Source organism: Ceratotherium simum, chromosome 16 (assembly GCF_057802395.1).
Source record: "Ceratotherium simum simum isolate JZ-2026a chromosome 16, ASM5780239v1, whole genome shotgun sequence".
Lineage (NCBI taxonomy): Eukaryota > Metazoa > Chordata > Mammalia > Perissodactyla > Rhinocerotidae > Ceratotherium > Ceratotherium simum.
This window is the reverse complement of record NC_141915.1, coordinates 37,014,021-37,034,141: the sequence shown is the minus strand read 5'-3', so window position 1 is coordinate 37,034,141 and position 20,121 is coordinate 37,014,021. Positions and strand designations below refer to the sequence as shown.

The window sequence follows — 20,121 nt, the reverse complement described above, 5'->3', positions numbered from 1 at the left end:
TATATATTAGATATCTGCTCAATTCATTACCAGAAACTGACTTCCTTTTTTTTTAAGAGAAGTTGGGAAGAAAAGGAAGAAATTCACATTTCCAACAAAAATAATATTGGTAAACAACTTCCAATAGGTTTAAAAAACTACAAGATGTTCAGAAGTTTTATGATTAAATATTATAGTTCCAAAACAAAGCATCACTACCTTTTAAAAATATTTACTAAAGGGTATATTCTACATGTTCTGCACAAGACAAAGGCAACATTTTACTAAAAATATTAATAGTCCACTCTCATTCTTTTTCAGGCCCTCCCTGTTAAGTTGCACACCAAGTGTAAACATTCAGTTAACTCTAAGGCTTTTTGTCTGAAGACGTTAAAGACGTGCTTCTGTACAATGTAGATTTTCAAAATGGAGGTTTTCTATAACAGCACAAATGAGATCTATAGAAACACAAATAATCACTGTAAGACTTGGTTAAAATCCAACAAAGATCAGTGATTGCTTAAACCGGATATATACTGATACAAATACGGGAAATGTAAACATCAAACGAGCAGGCAAATAACCGCACAGGCCCTACTTTCAAAGTCTGAAATGCCTGAAGGGATAAACCACATGAGATCTAGAGGGTTTATAGTTCCTAGGATTTTAATTCCATATGATACTAAAAATATACAAGTATTGGGCTGGGTATTTTGGTACTTAGTCTCTCTAAAATATTCATGTATTGATAAGATTCTGGCGGGGGAATAGATTTAAAGAAGACATAAGGTAAGACTGCATGATCTCAAGGAAGGTCAGTTGGTACAAATGATAAGCCCATTTTAAATGCTGCACAGCAAGAATCTTTTGCGAGGTTTTCAAATAGGACCAGGAGACAGAGATCATGGGACCACTTTAACAGTCTGTCTACCATACAGGTGCCACAGATTCCTTCTTAAGTTTCTGCCTGCCTGGGTATTCTATCCTTTTGTGTTAATTTGAATCAGATCTCTTCTTTGTTGTTGGCTTATGGAAAACTGTGTAGTGTAGCATTTAAAAGTGTGGTCTGGTTTTGAATCCTGCATTTGTCACTAATCAACTGAGCAAGTTACTTTTCCTCTTTAAGCGGCAGCTAATTCATCTGCTAATTGGGTGGAGTAATGGAACCTCTCTCATTACGCTGTTGTGAGAATTAAAGGAGATAATGCACACAAAGCTCTTGGCAGAGGGTTAGAACCTTGCAAGTGGTCATTACAAGTAACTATAATTATTATTATTTTTAAAATATTTATTTTAGGGGCAGGCCCCATGGCATAGCGGGTAAGTGCTCGCGCTGCACTGCTGGCGGCCCGGGGTTCGGATCCGGATGCATGCCGACAAACTGCTTGTCAGGCCAGGCTGTGGCGGCGTCCCAAATAAAGTGGAGGAAGATGGGCACAGATGTTAGCCCAGGGCCAGTCTCCCTTAGCAAAAAGAGGAGGATTGGCGGATGTTAGCTCAGGGCTGATCTTCCTCACCAAAAAATTAATTAATTAATTAATTATTTTATAACTAGCTACCCTACTAAAATCTTATTATATCTAATAGTTTCTCGTTTAATACATTTTAGTTTTCCAAATATGCAGTTAGTTCATGTGTAAATAATATTCTCCTTTTTGTTATATATCTTTTTATTCCATAAGCTAATCTTACTGCATTGATTAGCACTTTCATGACAAAGTTAAATAATAGCAGTGGGCATTCTTATCTTATTCCTGACTATAATGGAATTTTCCAGTATTTCACCATTAAACATAACGCTGGCTTTTGGTTTGAAATGTAAATCTTTTGCCATGCTGAGAAAGCATCCACCTATTCTTATTTTACATGAGGAATTTTTATTTAATTGTTTCCAAATCCCTATGTTTTATTTTTAAAATTGTCAAACTAAAGAAAACTTGAAAGAATGTTATGGTGAATACTCAAACACCCTCGACCTAGACCCAACAATTCTTGATATTTTACTGCATTTGCCTTATCTCTAATGGCCAAACCATGTGAAAGGATGTTCCAGACATCTTAACACTTCACCCCTAACTACTTCAGCATACTTCTAAGAAGAAGAACATTCTCCTATATAATCACAATATAATTGTCTCTCCTAAAAAAATTAGCCATTCCCTAACATAATCTAACATTCAGCCCATGGTCAAATATCCACATTTTTGGAACAATGATCCCATCAAAGTTCACACATTGCATTTGGTTGTTAGATCTCTTTAAACTATCAAAAGCAGTCCCCATCCCCCCACTATTTTTCTTTTCATGACGTTGTCTTTTGGAAGAGTCCAGGGCAGCTGTCTTGTAGAATGTCCCATATCCTGTCGTATCTGGTTGTTCTTGATGGTGTTATTCAATTTGCTTCACTATGCCCTGTTATTTTCTGTAAACTGGAAGGTAGGTCTCGAGGCTTGATTACGTCTTGGTTAAACATTTCTGGCAGTAATACTCCATAAGTGATTTGTGTGCTTCATATGGTATCATGTCAGAAGGCACACTTTGTCAGACTGTCTCACTATTAGTGATGCTAAGTTTGATCACTTGGTTAAGGTAGTGACAGCCTGATCATTTCATTGTAAAGGCACTTTTTTTGCTTTGTAAATAGTATGTGATCTCTGTGTTGGCACCACTAAATATCCTGCTCCCCAACAACCTTTCACCCAGTAATTTCAGCATATATGCATGATCCTGGCCAGAATCATTCATTACATTGGTGGTTGCAAAATAGTGATTTTTCTAATTCTGTCATTCCTTCTACATTTATTAGTTTTCATTCTTCAGTAAACAAGAGCTTTTCTTCAATAGGCAAAAGATTTGAATTTCAATTACAGAAAAAAATTCGAAAAAATGTTTTGCAATGCAAAAATAGAAACAAAGAAAAAAGACAGAAGTTCTGGAGATCCATTGCACAACAATGTGAATAAAACACTTAACACTACTGAACTGTACACTTAGAACTGGTTTAGGTGGTAAATTTTATGTTATATGTTTATGACCACAATTAAAAATTTTTTTTAAAAGACGAGTGACAAATTGGAAAAAACAATCTTTGCTACTTAACGTGACAGACAAAGGTGAATATCTCTATACATCAAGAGCTTCTAAATATGGAGAAGAAAAACTCTGACAACCTATAGAAGAAGGGGCTGGAGCAGAGGTTCTCAAACTGTGGGCCGTAGACTCCTGAGGGGAAGGGAGTCTGCAAGGTCAAAACTCTTCTCATAGTAATATTAAGATGTTATTTGCCTTTTTCGCTATGCTGATATTTATACTGATGATGCAAAGGCAATAATGGGCAAATTAGTGCAGTGGCACCAAACTGAACTAGTGGTAGTTATCTACTTCACCACCACACACGCACAGTACAAAAAAACCCAGTTCACTTCAAATATCCTTGATGAAACAGTAAAAACTTGATTTTTTTTAAATTGCAACTTTTAAGTATATCTTTTTAATGAGATATACACATAAAACATGCTTGCTGCTTACAATGGCTGTTGTCTCAAGAAAAAGCACTTGTGCAATTTGACTTGTGAGCTGAACTAGCTGCTTTTTTAGTGGAAATCTTTTTTACTTGAAATAATGACTAATAAACTGTGGTTATTCAGACTTGTGTGTTTGGTAGAAGTCTTCTCAAAAAATTGACCCAGTGATCCTGTCGCTTCAAGAAAACAGGTGGCGATATTTGTTGCCAGTAATAAAATTCAAGTTTTAAAAAATTAGAACTTTGTAAAACTTCTTTCCAGCACCATGAGCTTGACAGCCTCTAATATTTAGAGACTTTTCTGATGAGATTGGTGTTGATATTAATGAATGTGAATTATTGATATTGCATTATGAAATGCATCGACATTTGTAAGATCAGCATAACTCAGTGAACCAATATTTTTCACATGACCACTGCATGATGTTATAAAATCATGCATGGGTAAAAGATCCATTCAAAGTGCAAGACATATCAGTGGATTTTTTTTATTTTTTATTTTTTTTTATAATTTTATTTATTTATTTTTCCCCCAAAGCCCCAGTAGATAGTTGTATGTCATAGCTGCACATCCTTCTAGTTGTTGTATGTGGGACGCGGCCTCAGCACGGCCGGAGAAGCGGTGCGTTGGTGTGCCCCCGGGGTTCTGAAGCCGGGCCGCCAGTAGCGCAGTGCGCGCACTTAACCGCTAAGCCACGGGCCGGCCCTATCAGTGGATTTTAATGTAAAAAAATTTGAAAAATTCATTGATATGGTTTCAGATTCTACATCATGACCAGCCTTTTAAGAAACTACCACTTCTTGATTTTTGGTGTAGTATCGGAGATGAATATCCACAATTATCTGAAAAGGCAATTAAAATATTTCTCCCTTTTCCAACTACATAGCTGTGTGAGACCATATTTTCTTCATATACTTCAATAAAACAACATATCATAACAGATTGAATGCGGAAACAAATATGAGAATTTATTTGTCTTCTATTAAGCTAGATATTAAAGAGATATGCAAAAAGGTAAAATGATGCTACCCTTTTCACTATTTTTTGTTTTGAAAAACAGAGCTATTTTTCATAAAAATCTGTTATTTATGTTAACATGTAATGGGTTTATTATTTTACTTTTAAATGAATAAATAAATACTTAAATTCTCAAATTTAATTTCGAAAATGGTAAACACTGATAGGTACAAACAAAAGCTCTTTGGGGTCCTCAATAATTTTTCAGATTATAAAGGGATCCTAAGACCAAAAAGACTGAGAACCACTGATTCGAGCAGTCATCAACAAATAGCTGCTAATATCCCCAAAAAAGAAAGGTGATGAGCTCTTCTGTGCCCCGCCTCCCTGATGGAAGGACACACACCATCACCTGTGAAGTAGTTTTCTCAGAAAATCAAACCTGAATCTGATTAAGCCTCTTGATCTAACTACAAATTTCTAGAACAGGGGACAAAGGAACGTGATGCCAGGGGGCTGAAACCACACAGTCCAGATGTGAGAAATCCAAACTGTATAGGATAAACAACTCGGTTCCTTCAACAAATAAGTTGCAAGAGAAAATAAAAGAGAGATGCAGGGGAATCTATATGTTAAAAGGAACTTAGGGGACAAGTCAACCAATATATAGACCTTATTTGGATCCTGCTTTGGTCCTTAAAAAAAAGACAATGGGGAAATTTAAACGCTGTGGATATTTGATGGTATTAAAGAATGATTGTTAATTTTTTAGCTGTGATAATGGGATCATGTGTGTGTGTAAGAAGCCTTATCTGTCTGTATGAGTCAAGCCGCAATCAAGGAAGCAGAACCACTACGAGTATTATAGAATGAGAAATTTATTGTAGGAATTAACACAATTGTGGGACGAGTTGGGGAGGTCAAGGTCCAAAAAGGATCAGAGAAAAGTCGCTCAGAGCCTTGGCACAGGTGAATAAGTTGAAACTGGCAAGAATCCACAAACGCCCGTTTTCTGGAGGACAACCACAAAGCAAGTTGGTGGAGAAGAGTATGAAAGGTTGTTACTGCTTCGTGGCGACCACTACTGTGAGTTCACAGAGAAAGTTCTGGTAGTGAACCTGGGGTTGTTGGTCAGCAGGGTCAGTCGTTGGGAAGAAGGGCCAGACCCAGAATAGGGGAAAGAGGACCAAGTGGATGGAACTTGCCGGTACCTCAGCTGCCCTTCACTACACTAGTGAAGGATGACCTTCAGAGCATAAAGGCTGCTGCCTCCCAAATCTGATGCAAATTTCTCTTGCAGCCTTCCTTAACCTGGCATTACACCAGGAAAGGAATTCCAGGAAACTGGTTCCAGCTCAGTTGAGTTGAGCACAAAACTACCTCATTACCCTTCAGAGATATGTACTAGACTATTTACTGATGAAATGATATGATGTCAAGATTTGCTTCCAAATGATTTGGGAAGTGAGGGAAATAGGTGAATAAATAGATAAGTCCATTTTGTCCATGAGTAGAAGGTGGGTAATGGGTACATGGAGCTTCATTTTACTATCCTCTTTATGTTTTGTGTCTGCTTGGAATTTTTCTACAATTAAAAAGTGTTTTGTGGGCCGGCCTCGTGGCTTAGCGGTTAAGTGCACGCGCTCTGCTGCTGGTGGCCCGGGTTCCGATCCCGGGCGCGCCCCGACGCACCACTTCTCCGGCCATGCTGAGGCCGCGTCCCACATACAGCAACTAGAAGGATGTGAAACTATGACATACAACTATCTACTGGGGCTTTGGGGGGGAAAAAAAAGCAACAACAAAAAACAAAACAAAACAACAAAAAAAGTGTTTTGTTTTGTTTTGTTTTGTGAGGAGGATCAGCCCTGAGCTAACATCCGTGCCAATCCTCCTCTTTTTTGCTGCGGAAGACTGGCCCTGAGCTAACATCTATTGCCAATCCTCCTTTTTTCTCCCCAAAGCCCTGGTAGATAGTTGTATGTCATAGTTGCACATCCTTCTAGTTGCTGTATGTGGGACGCCGCCTCAGCATGGCCGGGCAAGCGGTGCCTCGGTGCGCGCCCGGGATCCGAACCCCGGGCCGCCAGCAGCAGAGCGTGTGCACTTAACCGCTAAGCCGTGGGCCGACCCCCTGTTTTGTTTTTTTTTAAGTTTTGGCCCCCATCCCTTGCATTTTTTTCCTTTGGAGTATCATTAGGTTCATGGATCTTCTTTTATTCAGTGTGTGATAATTAATTATAGCCATGGTTCTCGTTGATACCTCAGTTGTCCCAAATATGGCTGGTAGAAGACCCTTTAAGCTGACTCCTCTTTCTTTGGTCATGACTGTGGTCCTCTTAGATACCTCCCTTCCTTTCTGGCGCCGCAGGATGTCCCAGATTCACTTTGAATTTTCTTTACTCCAAACTCAGAATCAGCCATTTCTCCAGGGAGCTCTGGTTTCCTTTAGAGGGCAATAATGTTTGGCAACCAAGATCCAGGTGTCAGGCGTGCTCATAATTATTAGTGTGGCGTCATTTCTTCTAGGTCCTTTCTTCAATGAGGGATGTTTAACAAATTAAGAATAGATGTTAGATTTTATTAAATGCTTTTTAAACCATCCGTCAATATAATCATATTGGTTTTTCTCCTGACTTGAATTTTCACTTGGTGAAATTTATTAATAAATTGCATAATATTGAATCATCCTTGCACTTCTAGAAAGAACTCCATTTGTTAACGGTGAATTGTTCATTTAACACACCATTGTATTCTATTTGCTAATATTTATTTAGCATATTTACATCTTTATTCATAAGTACTTATATTTGCATCACTGTAAACCTGTTTTTATAAACCAAGCTGGAGCTGTTTACTTGTGAAACATGGATTTGGGACTTTGTTGAAAGGGGGAGTACTTAGGCCTTTGACAACTTCTTCAGTTGTTTTCACTTTTACAAGACTCTTTAGGTCATTTATGTTTTTCTGGAAAGTCATCTCTTTCATCTAGATATTCAATATGTAGGCTTCTCTTTGTGTCTCTCACCTTCTTCTATTCTCTCCTCTCTTAAGCTGATTGATATCTCTGATAAGCTGATTGACATCTCTGATTCCCTAGTTCCTGGGAAAAAAATTCTGGTTGACTGGCCCAGCTCAGACGAGGTGTTCACCCTTGGTCCAGTCAGCCGTGGCCAGGGGGGTATCATGTAGGCTAGTAGGTATCACTTCTGTGGGTCTGGAGAAAAGTCTTAGAGAAGGGAGATTATAAACCAAGCAGATATCCCAAAACTTGTCTGTTCAGTTAGTGCTCAGATTTAGTAATTATTCTGTTTTCGTTTTTTTTCTGATTCACCACTTTCTACATGCATTGTTATTAAGTTCTTGTTTCTGCTCTTCTTAGATTTATTTCGTTGTCCTTCTTCCAACTTCTTATTTGATTGCTTAATTTATTAATTTTATGTCTTGTGATTAGAAATTTGTATTTAAATCTTCAAATTTTCCTCTTAGTATAGTTTTAGTGTGCTCCATAGTTTTACTGTGTAGCGTCTTTACTACCTTTATATTCTTGTTCTGATATTGTCCTTGATTCACGAGTGGCTTGGGAAAGTCTGTTAAAATTTTTCAATGGTTGGAGGGAGGGGGCTTGTTATTAGGTTACGTTTTGATTGCACTGTCAAGAGTATATGATCTGAACGATTTCTACTTCATTATAGTTTCCTATGTGTCCAAATAAATGGTGAATTTTTGTAAATGTTCTAAGAGCTCTTTAACAGAATATGAATTCTGTCATTTAGTTGCTCTACTGCTTTATATATTTTTGAGATTTGATCTGTTAAGGACAGATATTAGAACGTTAGACGTTAGGTGTGAGAATCTTAGAATCTATGACTATCTTTGTATTTCTAATCCTTCTCCTTTCATATCCTGCCATTCTTTGCTTTGGTGTGCTTCAATGCCATTATTGAGTGGATAAAGTTCATGACCACCACATCTGTTTTGTGGATCTGGCGTTTGATCATTATAAGTGATCCTTTCCGTCCTATTTAATAGTATTTTTTGTCTTTAATTCAACTGACATTAATATTGCAAATCTTACTCTCCTTTTTTTCCCCTTGGGATGTTTTTGCCCACTCTTTTATTTGTGACTTTTCTGAGCCTCTTTATTGCAATTTGATCCTTTACTCTTCTATTTATCAGAAATCAATTTTGGTAAATAGTATAAGATCTAGGTTTAACTTACATTTTTCCTCAAGTTACTATTTCCATATGCATGACACGATCAAGTCATTTATTACATAATCAAGAAAAAAGATTTTAATGGAATTTGCTCTTTTGTGTCCCCACAGCTCTAGATTTCTGTGGTTCCTCAAGATGTCAGTCTTAATCTCAGGACTTGGCATTGTTTTATTTATGTTCAGAAGTGTGTCCCTCCGTGCAGAGTTCAGTAGCCTCACATCAGGGCTCCCACGTCCCGCCATGGCTGTCCGGGTGCGGAACCTTCTACCTGAGGAGCGTCTCAGGAACCTCTTTACCTACGACGGAATCTGGTGAGATATCAAGTGTTGCTCGCTTCTCCCTTGGTCCGACATCTCCCTTGCTTCTCCTGTGGTTTACTCTGCTCTATTGAGCCCATTTTATAGACGGTTTCCTACCTTCCTGAACCTGTGCTGGTTGCTAAAGTGATTCCCACCTGCGAGATCAGGAAAGTCCTTGGTCTGCAGGCCACAGTCTCTGTTCTCTACAGCACCCAACGAAGTCTCTTAAAACTTTGGAGGGCCTGTTTGACCAAAACTACAGGAAAGATGCTCCCTTTCTGGCCCACAGGTCTCCTCTTCTCGTGGGGCTGGGATGCCATTGACATTCACGTGACTCTCAAGTTTAAAGAATTTTGGTGCAGGGGACAATTCAAGAGAGGGAGACCTTCTTCCCCTTCCCTCTTCCCCCTTCCCTCCCTCCCTGTGTCTCTGAGGGGCCACTGCTGGGATTCCAGGGTCTCAGCCCAACTAGGACAGCTGGGTATAGAAAAGGAGATTGATTCTCAGGGTGAGTAACACACTGGATTAGACCTCAGGTTCCCTCTCACCCACCAGCCCACCCACCCATCCATGTTCACAGTCCCCTTGTTTGTTTTAGGCTGTTCCCGAAAAATCAGTGCAAATGTGAAGTCACCAAAGAGCACGGCTATAACTTTCAGGATGCCTACAGCCAGAGCGACCTCCCTGCGGTGAATGCGAGGAGACAGGCTGAATTCGAACATTTTCAGAGGAGGTAATGCAGACCGGGAGGGCTCCTGGGTCCTGAGGTGAGGAAAAGCTCTCTCTACTCTGTCCAGAGGGCACGGGTCCGAAGAGAAAAGGAAGGAACTTTCTCTGTTGCAGGGGTCCCTGGGAGGGATTATTAGGAATAAACCAAGGAAAAAGAACTGAGGAAACAATCCTTAAATGAAGATTTATAAAACTTTGCATGTCTAAGACATTTCCTAATAAAAAAAGAGCAAAGGGATATGAAGATAGATAGAAACGTCAGTGTGGTGTTAGTGGCACAGCTTCCGTGCACCCGGGCCATCAGTGTAGGTGGCTTTGCAGTCTTACCGAGTTGCACCGTCTACGTCATTTATACACTGAGAGCGTGTGGTCCGCATGCCATGTGCAAGGCCCAGAGTTAAACCCTTGGGGTGTATCTACCAGGGTTGTTGGTTGAAAAGAGCAGAAATTGATTCTGGCTGGCTTATATCAAGTGGGAATTTGTGGGAGGGATGTTGGGATCTCACTAAATCCACGGGTGGTGGGATGACCAGGCTGGGAAATCAAGAACCAAGGGAGCATGAAGAGCTGGGCAGGCCCTTCCAGTTTTTTTTGGCAATCGCTTATGAGTTACGGTGGAAGATGTACTACAATAAAAAAATAATAGCACCATGATTAAGGACTTGAACTCTAGAGGAGGCTGAATGGCAAATTACTTAACCTCCCAGTGCTTCAGTATCTTCATATGAAAAACTGTAATAGAGATACCTGCTTCATAGGCTTATTGTAAGGAGCATTGTGTTAACATGCAAAGAACTGGTAACTCATAACGGGCCTGACATACAGAAGCTCTGTAGAGGGGCCGGCCCCGTGGTTTGGCGGTTGGGTGCGCGCGCTCTGCTGCTGGTGGCCTGGGTTCGGATCCCGGGCGCGCCCCGACGCACCACTTCTCCGGCCATGCTGAGGCCACGTCCCACATACAGCAACTAGAAGGATGTGCAGCTATGACATACAACTATCTACTGGGGCTTTGGGGGAAAAAAGTAAATAAATAAAAATTAAAAAATAAAAAAGAAGCTCTGTAGAAATATCACCTACTGTTATTGTTGTGGTTTATTATTAATATTGTCATTCTTCTAGTTCTTCACAGGCAATACGTAACACATTAAGAAATACATAAATCACCTAAATATCTGATGGTTATAAGTGCTATTTGGAGATGTAAATTAAAATATCGTGGTGGAATGTGACCTGATGGCATACAATTTCATGGGATGATGAAGGAAGGTGACCTTGACCTCTGATTTGTATATCAAGCAGGAGTCTGCCATGATCCCCGGTAAAAGAGCACCCCAGAAGGAAGAGTTAATGCAGGGCCCGGAGTCAGGGTGGGCCTTTCGTGATGGCTGCGTGGCAAGAAAGCAGACCTGGCGATTGGAGCCTAGTAAACCAGGGGAAGGCTGGTGGTATGTGAGCCCAGAGAGAGGCCAGTCGGGATGGCCACTGTAAGCCGGGAGGAGGAGTGTGCATTTTGCTTTCTGGGTAATGCAAAGAATGAACAGTTTTAAAAAGTGGCAAGTTATTATCTGAGATACTTTTATCAGTCTGGCTTTTCTGTGGAGACTAAATTGTAGGGGAGGTATAGGGAAGATAGGGAGACCTGTTGAGGAGTTGGGTGGAAAGTAAATACTCCTTCTGTGCTGCAACAGATGTTGTCTGTGCCTCTGTGATGAACAGTCCCGGGTCACTGCCTTGCTGCTCGGTTGACTGAGCCTAAGTCATGAATCAGGGAAGGGAAAGGGTGAGTCAGGCCCCTCCATGTTTATCTTCAGGGATCAGCTACTACCCACCCAAGCCACATACCAATGGAAGACTCCTCAGAAGAGAGGACACAGGAAGGAGTATTGAAAGTCAGCCAGCCAGTGGAACACACAGGTGATTATGGCATGGGTTTGAATGCTGGCCCCACCCAGCTGTGCGAGGCTCAGGGCTCAGGAGTCAACAGTGCTGCCAAGGGAGGCAGGCTGGCTGCATTCCAGTCCTGCATCCTCCACGTCCCAGCGAGGCGACCTGGGGCAAGCTGCCTAACCTCCTCTGCAAAATGGCGATAGTAATAGTACCTAGAGGTATTGTGAGCATGAGTTGATACACGGAAGAGCTTAACTGTATCAGGTTTGTGGCCTCAATGAGGTTATAGGATAGTAGAAGAGAGAAGGAAAGTATATAAATAACCATAACTTCCTGTGATAAGCTCTCGCACCGTGTAGAACCTGCTCCCTGGCTCTGCGCTCCCATAACACCCTCTGCCTGCTTCTTGCCAGGATGGTTCCCACTGTGTGTCTCCTGGTCTCTCTTTGCCGTTATCTGTGAGGTCCCTGTAGTTGGGGACTTGAGGCACCTGGCACAGAGTAGGACTCAACAAGGGTCTGTAGAATAAGTGGATGGTGTGAGGGGAAACACAGGGCACGTTTATGTAGGACGATGGCTCTGTCTGTCCTGGGCAGGCAGGGGCTGCAGAGAAAGAAGTCATGGCTGTCTCCAGCAGGGAAAGCCTCGCGTGTGCACATCACAGGAGGTGCATGGTGGGGGAAGGGAGAACAGGAGATCGGAGAGGGTGAGATGGAGGGGACAGGGAGGGATAAGAGGACATGAGGTGGGTGACTGTTGGGAGGGGTACTGATCTGGAGGGAGCAGGGAAGAAGGAATTATAAGAAGGAACTAACTCCAAACAGGGACGGCCAAGGAGCTGGCCACGTTCTCACTTGCTCCCTCCTTCCCCTGTGGAATTGCCCAGCTCTCTTGGGGTTTACCTGGCAATACAGGTATGAACAAAAACAAAGCCCAGTAACAACAATTGATGTGAACCAGGTCTCTTGCCAATAAGGAAGCAGCTGGGCAGAGAGACGCCCAGCTCCTACCAGTGCCTCAAATCTTTGCCAATTAGCTGATGAAACACACTGAACGTCTGCTTTGGGCAAGGCGCTGAGTTGGGTACAAAGATAAGTCTGATCTAAATCCTGCTCTCAGTGAGCTTATGGTATGATGGAGGGGATACAGTCGGTGCGCCCTCCCCCAGGTGGTGTCCATTCTCCACATCAGTATCCACGTGGCGCCATCATTACGGATGCCAGAACCCAGTGCTGAGTGAATGTGGGCGGTGAGGCCCACAGAATGTATTTGGCAAATTGTGTGGAACTCAAGAGTTCAATTCAAAGCTCAAAGTTATAACAGCCATGAGAGGGAGTGAGGTGGTCGATCTTAGGAGGGAGAGCAGCTTCCAGCTCTGAGAACTGACAAAGGAATAGTCAAGAAGAAGGTGACATTCCGAGCCACTGAACAGATGACCCCGTGTTCTAGTTGTTGGCGTCTGGTCTAGGTTCTCCCCATTCCGGGAATGGGCTTTATTTTTTTATTGTCCCCAGTTTAGCACAGGGCCTGGCAGTCAAGAAATTAATGAATAATGGGGCATGAAGTGATGTGTGGCTCTGGGCAGAGCCCTGGGTGTAACTCACTTCACACCCAGAGAAAGGGAGCAATTCAGAAGACAAAGCTTCAGGCATTAAAAAGAATGAAGTAGATCTAGATAACACTGAAAGGGAAAGAGTTCTACTATTTATTACGAAATACTATTCTACTATTTATGTCGAAAAAGCAAGGTGCAGTATACAACCATTTGTGTTTTTAACAGTGGAGTGGATGTTTGTGTGTGAGTGTGTAGGTGTGTTTATACATGTTGGGGGAGAGGTATGAATAGTGGTGGTAAGTGTGTAACAATGGGCTTTTGACAGTGGCTCGTAGTGTTTGCCAATTTCTGTGGTTTAATAATCATACTGTGGTTGATTTCATGCTACCGACATGACTGAATGTGGAGTTGGGAAGAGATTCTCAGTAGGTCGCCGTGATGCAATATCTCCACCATACAGACACAGTAGATATGAATAACCTGGAGAGCAGAGATAATAGTTACATGCAAAATAATTAGGAAGTGATGAGTTTTGAGAGTTTATTACCTTTGTTTTCATTACATTATATTTAAGTGTATATAACTTAATTTTTATTATTGGCTGTGTTTAACAGCTGGCTTGCAAAATTCCTGAAAATTCAACAATTGGCTCTCTTGATATATATATATACATATATATCAAGGCCTCTTCATGGGGGCAAGTAGGCAAGATTTTGCCTTACAGGCCCCTTTCACACAAAGTATCCAAGCTTACCAATGGACAGTGGGCTGGGCCAATTCATTGAGGCACCAACTTTCAATGGCTGACATGCTGGCCACCAATTTTGGGGTATCCAAGAGGCCGCCACTCTGGGATAAGTTTTCTGCTATTCAGTCCTCCCTGCTCAGGAAGGAAGATCTTGCTTCAGGCTCAAAGTGTCTTTCTTCTCACCCCAACCCTTCCAGCGCTCAAGATCTTCACATTTTCCCCTGCAGTCTGAGGGACACCCCCCAGTGGTAATTACACTGTGAATAAACTACACTCAGGTGCAAAAACTCCATCTGCGGGCTCACTCTAATTCCTTGCACACTGCTGACAGTCCGGTGGCTTCTTGCTGGGGTGGGGCAGATGTGGAGCTTGTAGGAGGGGTAGGACTCAGTTTACCTGGGTTTTCACCTGGCAATACAGGTGTGAGCCAAGCTATCACAGCCCGGGTGCTGCATCCCTAATAAATATCGGCTGAGAGGGACAGGCTGGCTCTCGGACCAGGAGGCTGGACACTGACACTCTCAGTGGCACCCATGTCCCTTCCTCACATTCTCCCAGCCCTGTTCTTAGCAAAACACACCAGTTAACTGGGATTTGTTTCTGCATTCTCTGTCCCACACACTCTTCCTCCAAGCTTCATTTAGCATCTTCAGGCTGGAAACTTTCCTTTCTCAGCTCAGAAAGTACAAACTTTATTGATGGGGATCAGTGGTTCCCAAAAGTTTTTCTGTCTCAGCACACCTAGGGGAATAGGGCAATCTACAATTTATTGTAACAACAAGTAGCGATTCTTCTGGAGGTGATGAGGGGCAGGGCTGGGTAGTAGATGGGACTGTGTAGTTTGAGAAAGCCCTTCTAGAAAGTCTGTTACTTCCCTCTGCACACACCTCACTCCACCAGGTTGACAATCCCTGCCTTGTCTTAATTTCCAGAACTTGTTACTCCCCAAATGTTAGCTAAGCCTTATGTCTTGACACTCCCACCTGATTGGTGGCTCCCGAAGGTGGAACTGTGTAGTTCTCCCTTCAACCCAAGGGCTCTGTGAAAGCCAAACTGTCCTCCATCAGACTGGAAGGTTCGTGCTACAGGGACTCTGTCTCCTCCCATAGATTAGGGATTCTCTGCAAGCTGACACTGCTCTTAGCAGGCTGTCTCCAGCCAAAGAGATCATGTGTGGTAAATAACCCAGCATCTTTGGCTCCCTGACGAGTGTTTCATAAGCTGTACAAGTCTCTAGGGGTATAAAATGCAGATGCCTCATAGCTTACATGCTTCCTGCTGTGTGAGTGAATCCAGCAAAGCCTCATTTGGAGATCACATCTACTATCCTCTGCCAGAGAGTGGATGTCTGATGTGGGAAGGCATGACTGGGGGATCCACCCAGGATGCCCATGACCTCTCTGTGCTCTGTCTGTGCCTCAGTTGTCTGTATCCTGGAAATTATTAGTGGAGCTTGATACTGGGTAGAGCTCTGCTTCATGTGAGTCTGATTCGTCAGTCTGATCCTGTGTGTTAACTCCATATTGTACTTCAGTTAAGAAGTAGTACATGGATAATGCTCCTTAAAAAAAACTCCACTTGAACCAACCCCTTACCCCCATTCTCTTCCCTTCCTTATATGGTATGCTCCTTGCCAACCCAGCTGAGGAATCTGCCATTGTGAGTTTGGTATATATTATTCCACACTATTTTTTTTTACTGTTACACACACAAATGAACACACATAATCACACACACATATTATGTCTATATATATCCATATAAACATATACTATTGGGGTTTTGCGTGTATGTTTTTAGTGTAATTGGTGCCATGAGAACAAATCACTCTGAAATTCGTTTTTTTGACTCGATGACATGTTTTTAAGACCTAGCTACATATCTAGTTCATTCCATTTTTTTTTTTTTTTTGTGAGGAAGACCAGCCCTGAGCTAACATCCATGCCAATCCTCCTGTATTTGCTGAGGAAGACCGGCTCTGAGCTAACATCTATTGCCAATCCTCCTCCTTTTTTTTTCCCCAAAGCCCCAGTAGATAGTTGTATGTCATAGTTGCACATCATTCTAGTTGCTGTATGTGGGACGCGGCCTCAGCATGGCCGGAGAAGCGGGGTGTCAGTGCACGCCTGGGATCCGAACCCGGGCTGCCGGTAGCGGAGCGCGAGCACTTAACCGCTAAGCCACAGGGCCGGCCCCAATCCTCCTCTTTTTTTGCTGAGGAAGATTGGCCCTGGGCTAACATCTGTGCCTATCTTCCTCTACTTTATATGGGATGCCACCACAACATGGCCTGATAAGTGGTGCGTAGGTCTGTGTCTGGGGTCAGAACCAGCGAACCCTGGGCCGCCGAAGTGGAGCACGTGAACTTAACCACTATGCCACCAGGCTGGCCCCTAGTTCATTCCTTTTGATTGCTGTACAGCTATGAATATGAAGACACTGAGTTTTGTTAAGCCATTCACCTATTGAAAGACATTCAGGGGCCGGCTCCGTGGCTTAGCGGTTAAGTGCGCACACTCTGCTACTGGCGGCCCGGGTTTGGATCCCGGGCGCGTACCGATGCACTGCTTCTCCAGCCATGCTGAGGCGGCATCCCACATACAGCAACTAGAAGGATGTGCAGCTATGACATACAACTATCTACTGGGGCTTTGGGGGAAAAAAAAATAAATAAAGTTAAAAAAAAAAAAGAAAGACATTCAGAGTAAAAAAATTTTTTCATTATGACATTTATGTAATTTATAATAATATTACATTATATTTACATTCTTTCCTTATTTCATTAAGATGTGTATAAGGATGTTCATTTCAAACAACGCTGAAATGAATGTCTTTATGCATGTATTGTTTACACATGCAAGCATGTGTAAACATGCTTACCTAGCATCTGAATTGCTCTGTCATAGGATATGCTTATTTCTACTCTTAAGAAATACTGCCAAATGGCCCTGAAGAGGGCCTATATTAATTCACACTTTGATGAAGAGTGGGTAAGTGCAGTTAGTGCCTTCCATACCCCCTACCTAACACTCGCTAGCGTCAGATTTTAAAACTTTAATGAAAAAGGCATTTCATTGTTTTTTAAAGTTGTATTTCCCTGATTAATATTTGAGCTGAGCATGTTTCATATATTTATTAGCCATTTGTATTTTCTCTTTTGTTAATTGCCTATTTATGTCCTTTTTCATTTTTAAATTTTGTATTTTTCATATTCCCATAAATATTCACTATAGTAGTTTAACCTTTCTTCCAGATAATCTAAGTGATATCCTTGGCTAAACTGGATCCCTGAAGGCTGCATTTCAACCATATCCCTTAATCTCTCAAAGAATGGGTCTCACTGGACTGGGTTATGCACTTGCCTTTGATGGAAGGTTGCTCCAGCCACATCAAAGCCATATGAAAATCGTCACCATGTTTGCATCTGAAAATATCCAGACACAATCACTCCCAAAGAAAGTTTCTTGTGATATATGTTATTTTTTAATTCAGTGCCAGGAAAAGTTTTACTTCCCTTGACGAGCTGGTCTGCTTTGTCCTTTTGATAATAAGCCCAGAGCACTGCTGTAAATCACTTTCTACCCTGGCTACCAGGAAGTTTAGCTGTGACTCTGCTGTTCAGCTACTGCAGCTGGGTTGGCCTATCCAGCCTCATTATTTTGTTTCTTCTTTTTTGCTGGTCATGATTTTATTTTTTATGTGCTTTGTTGTAAACTGCCTCAATTCTTTTGTGGAATTAGAGGCTGGGGGAAGGAGCGGGAATAAAGGAGGGGCAAGAGAATGGAGGGGAGATAGGGACAATCTACTTTCTTTTTTTTTTTAATTGAGGTATAATTGACATATAACATTATATGAGTTTCAGGTGTAGAATATAATGATTCAATATTTGTATATATTGGGAAATGATCACCACAGTAAGTCTAGTTAATATCTGTCACCATACATAGTTACAGAATTTTTTTTCTTGTCCTGAGAACTTTTTTTTTTTTTAATTGATGTTTTAATGGTTTCTAACATTGTGAAATTTTGGGTTGTACATTTTTGTTTGTCCATCACCATATATATGACTCCCTTCACCCCTTGTGCCCACCCCCCACCCCCCACCCCCACTGCCCCTGGTAACCACAGTCCAGTTTTCTCTGTCCATGTGTTGGTTTATATTCCACATATGAGTGAGATCATACAGTGTTTGTCTTTCTCTTTCTGGCTTATTTCACTTAACATAATACGCTCCAGACCCATCCATGTTGTTGCAAATGGGACGATTTTGTCTTTTTTATGGCTGAGTAGTATTCCATTGTATATATATACCACATTTTCTTAATCCAATCGTCAGTCGAGGGACACTTAGGTTGCTTCCACTTCTTGGCTATGGTGAATAATGCTGCAATGAACATAGGGGTGCATAAGCCTCTTTGGATTGTTGATTTCAGGTGCATTGGATAGATTCCCAGTAGTGGGATGGCTGGATCATAGGGCATCTCTATTTTTTTTTTTTTAAAGATTTTATTTATTTTTTTATTTTTTCCCCCCAAAGCCCCAGTAGATAGTTGTATGTCATAGCTGCACATCCTTCTAGTTGCTGCATGTGGGACTCGGCCTCAGGATGGACGGAGAAGTGGTGCCTCGATGCGCACCCGGAATCCGAACCCGGGCCACCAGCATTGCAGCGCGCGCACTTAACCACCAAGCCACAAGGCCGGCCGGGGCATCTCTATTTTTAATTCTTTGAGGAATCTCCATACCGTTTTCCATAGAGGCTGCACCAGTTTGCATTCCCACCAGCTGTGTATGGGGGTTCCTGTTTCTCCACATCCTCTCCAACATTTGTTGTTTTTTGTCTTGGTGATTATAGCCATTCTAACGGGCATGAGGTGGTATCTTAGTGTTGTTTTGATTTGCATTTCCCTGATGATTAGTGATGTTGAGCATCTTTTCATGTGCCTATTGGCCATCTGTATATCTTCCTTGGAGAAGTGTCTGTTCATTTCCTCTGCCCATTTTTTGATCGGGTTGTTTGCTTTTTGTTGTTCAGTTGTGTGAGTTCTTTATATATTATGGAGATCAACCCCTTGTCAGATGTATGTTTTGCACATATTCTCTCACAGCTGGTTGGTTGTCTGTTCATCTTGATTCTGGTTTCATTTGTCTTATAAAAGCTCTTTAATCTGATAAAGTCCCACTTGTTTATTTTTTCTTTAGTTTCCCTAGTCTGGGTAGGCATGTCATCTGAAAAGATTCCTTTAAAACCAATGTCAAATAGTGTGTTGCCTATATTTTCTTCTATGAGTTTTATAGTTTCAGGTCTCACCTTCAGGTCTCTGATCCACTTTGAGTTAATTTTTGTGAATGGTGATAGCACATGGTCCACTTTCATTCTTTTGCATGTGGCTGTCCAGTTTTCCCAACACCATTTATTGAAGAGACTTTCCTTTCTCCATTGCATGTTCTTAGCACCTTTGTCGAAAATTAGCTGTCCGTATATGTGTGGTTTTATTTCTGGGCTTTCAATTCTGTTCCATTGATCTGTGTGTCTGTTTTTGTACCAGTACCATGCTGTTTTGATTACTATTGCTTTGTAGTATGTTTTGAAGGTCCTGAGAACTTTTAAGATCTACTCTCTTAGCAACTTTCAAATATTCAATACAGTATCGTTACTATAGTTGCCATGTTGTACGTTACAGCCCCAGGACTTACTTATTTTGTAACTGGAAGTTTATACCTTTTAACTCGCTTCACTCATTTCACCCACCCTCCACCCCCCGCCTCTGGCAACCACTAATCTGTTCTCTGTGTCTGTGAGCTTGGTGGGACGGTCTACTTTCAGTTTCTCCCCATTGGCAGCACAAGGCTCTGGGCACAGGTACCACTTTAAGAACCAACCAGGGCACTGCTAACAGTTCTGTTTCCTTGTAGAGAAGGGCTGCCCCGCCCAGCGCCCCTACTGGCTCCGCCCAACCTCCCCTTTGGGTACCCGGTCCACGGAGTGGAGGTGATGCCCCTGCACACAGTTCCCATCCCAGGTAGGTACATCCCCATCCTGAGAGGACCTGGGCAACTTTCTTATTTCTTCTTAAGCAAAAGGAGGGAGTGGAAGGGAACAATCATTGAGTGAGTACCTGCCATGTATCCAGCACAATGCAAGAAGCTTGCCGTGGGTTCATTTAACGTTAGTCTCACTGTTTCCACCACGGGGAATGCCCTTAGCTGTGACTTCCCTGGGGC

General features: G+C 42.0%; 1 protein-coding gene across 3 annotated transcripts in view; it reads left to right on the top strand.

Annotated features, from left to right (window-relative positions):
• The window catches only part of B4GALNT2 (beta-1,4-N-acetyl-galactosaminyltransferase 2 (SID blood group)), a 60,345-nt gene that overhangs the window by 21,505 nt on the left and 18,719 nt on the right, over positions 1-20,121 (top strand). For all 3 annotated transcript variants that reach the window (XM_014790789.2, XM_087441022.1, XM_087441023.1), the window contains exons 2-4: positions 8,789-8,989; positions 9,576-9,710; positions 19,813-19,919. In XM_014790789.2, coding sequence (XP_014646275.2) covers positions 8,789-8,989; positions 9,576-9,710; positions 19,813-19,919 — 443 coding nt within the window. The remainder of the gene's footprint in view (positions 1-8,788; positions 8,990-9,575; positions 9,711-19,812; positions 19,920-20,121) is intronic.